We start from the raw sequence: 1,792 nt of genomic DNA, 5'->3' as shown, positions 1-1,792 counted from the left end.
CCTCACTCCTCCGCCGCTTCTTCTTGCTCTTGTTCTCTCCCGAAGAACTCTCGTCACTGGACACGAACTCCTTGCTCTTGAAGCTCTCACTCAGCTGCCTGGACGACGACTTGGACGCGGAGCCCCGAGAGGGCGTGGATTTCTTCTCCATCTTCGCTTTCACTTTCTTCTTCTTCTTCGACTTGTCCCTCTTGGAAGACTCGCCGCGGCCTCCTTCATACTCTTTCATGGCTTTCTCGTACTCCCTCCTGGCGTCCTCAGCCTTGCGGTCCCACTCCTCCTTCTTCTCCTTGGACATCCCCTTCCAGATCTCGCCAGCCTTCTTGGAGAGGTCCGTGATGCTGATGCCGGGGTGGTCTGACTTGATCTCCCGGCTGGCGTTGAGCCACAGCATGTATGCAGACATTGGCCTCTTGGGGGCGTTGGGGTCTTTGCCCTTCTTTGCCTCCGCAGTCTTCTTGCGGCTCTTGCGATCCTTGGCCGTCTTGGCCCTTTTGAGCTGTTTCCTTTTCTTCTCTTCCCGGTCGCTGTCACCCTCATTGCTGGACGAGCTGGCCGAGGCGTTGCTGTCAAACTCCTCAGCCACGTCTTCCTCCTCCTCCCCGGGGTTGAACGACTCATCCGTCTCCTCGCCAGACTCATCGCTGCTGTCGTTGGCGTTCTCTTCCCGGATTTTGCCCTCTTCCTTCATGCGCTCCAGGTAGGCATCGTGCTGGTCTTCATCAGAGTCGGCGTACTCATCGTAGCTCGGGTTCATGCCCTCTTTCAGTCCTCGGTTTTTGATGTTCAGCTTCTTCGCGTTGACAAAATCGAAGAGTTTTCCATACTCCTCCCTCTCAATGCTGCTGAAGGTATACTGCGTGCCCTGCTTGGTCTCAATCTCAAAGTCAAAGGAGCGGGTGGTGGTGGTGCCTCGGGCGAAGTTGACAAAGGAGATCTCGTCGAAGCGGATGTGCACAGGCGGCTTGTGGACATAGATGAAGCTCCGCTCCAGCGGGTACAGCAGCCCCGAGCTGGCCTTGTAGGAGCAGGTGATGCATTGGGCCCCCGAGTGCCCTTGGAAATTGCCAGGCACCGTGATCTTGCGGTTCACAAGCGCTTTCATGACCCGGCTGACCATCTCATAGAGCGACCCGGACATGTTCTTGGTGAGCAGCCCCTCGAAGCGCTTCTCCACCTCTTCCTCGCTCATGTTGAGGGTCAAGGAGATGTCCTCGTCCTTGGAGAAGAGTAGGATGAGGAAGTGGTACCGCGTCTGGCCCTGCTTGATTGGGGGGTCCAGACTGATCACGAAGAACATCTGGCGCTGGTCCTTGTGGGGCAGCAGGAAGAGGCGCAGCACCGTGGTGTAGGGGATCTTGTAGTCGAAGGTCTTGCCGTGCAAGTGCAGGAAGGTGGGGTAGATGCGGATGTCATACCGACCACGTGGCGTCAGGCACTGCAGCTCCCGGAAGATGCAGATGGCGTCTCCAGTGGCCTGGATGACGTCTGCCTTTGACAGCACGTTCTGGGCAAAGGCCTAGAAGGCATATCCGGTTATCCAGCTGGCCAAGGCCCACTGGGTTACGCCTGCTCCTACAGAAGACAGCAAAGGCCTCACCTCGACAGGGTCCACGCCATCCTCCTGGGTGGGCGGGACATAGAAGCGCACCTCCATGAGGGAGACCTCCGCGTCATCATTCTGGTGGAACTCTAGCGTCACCTCGTTCTTGCCCGTGGTGCACTGTGACACGTTGCTGAGAGGAATCTCGAAGACAGGCTGGTCCCCAATGTCAAAGGAGAGCAGCTGCCC

General features: G+C 57.6%; 1 protein-coding gene across 1 annotated transcript in view; it reads right to left on the bottom strand.

Annotated features, from left to right (window-relative positions):
- Positions 1 to 1,792, bottom strand: part of LOC101561175 (FACT complex subunit SSRP1) — a 9,704-nt gene that overhangs the window by 3,752 nt on the left and 4,160 nt on the right. Inside the window, exons 4-5 of the mRNA XM_004640048.2 lie at positions 1,601 to 1,786; positions 7 to 1,519 (exon numbers count right to left, since the gene is read on the bottom strand). Coding sequence (XP_004640105.2) covers positions 7 to 1,519; positions 1,601 to 1,786 — 1,699 coding nt within the window. The remainder of the gene's footprint in view (positions 1 to 6; positions 1,520 to 1,600; positions 1,787 to 1,792) is intronic.

Source organism: Octodon degus, unplaced genomic scaffold (assembly GCF_000260255.1).
Source record: "Octodon degus isolate 3935 unplaced genomic scaffold, OctDeg1.0 scaffold00117, whole genome shotgun sequence".
Classification (NCBI taxonomy): domain Eukaryota; kingdom Metazoa; phylum Chordata; class Mammalia; order Rodentia; family Octodontidae; genus Octodon; species Octodon degus.
Note: the sequence above shows the minus strand (reverse complement) of the source record. Positions and strands in the feature narration are given on the sequence as shown.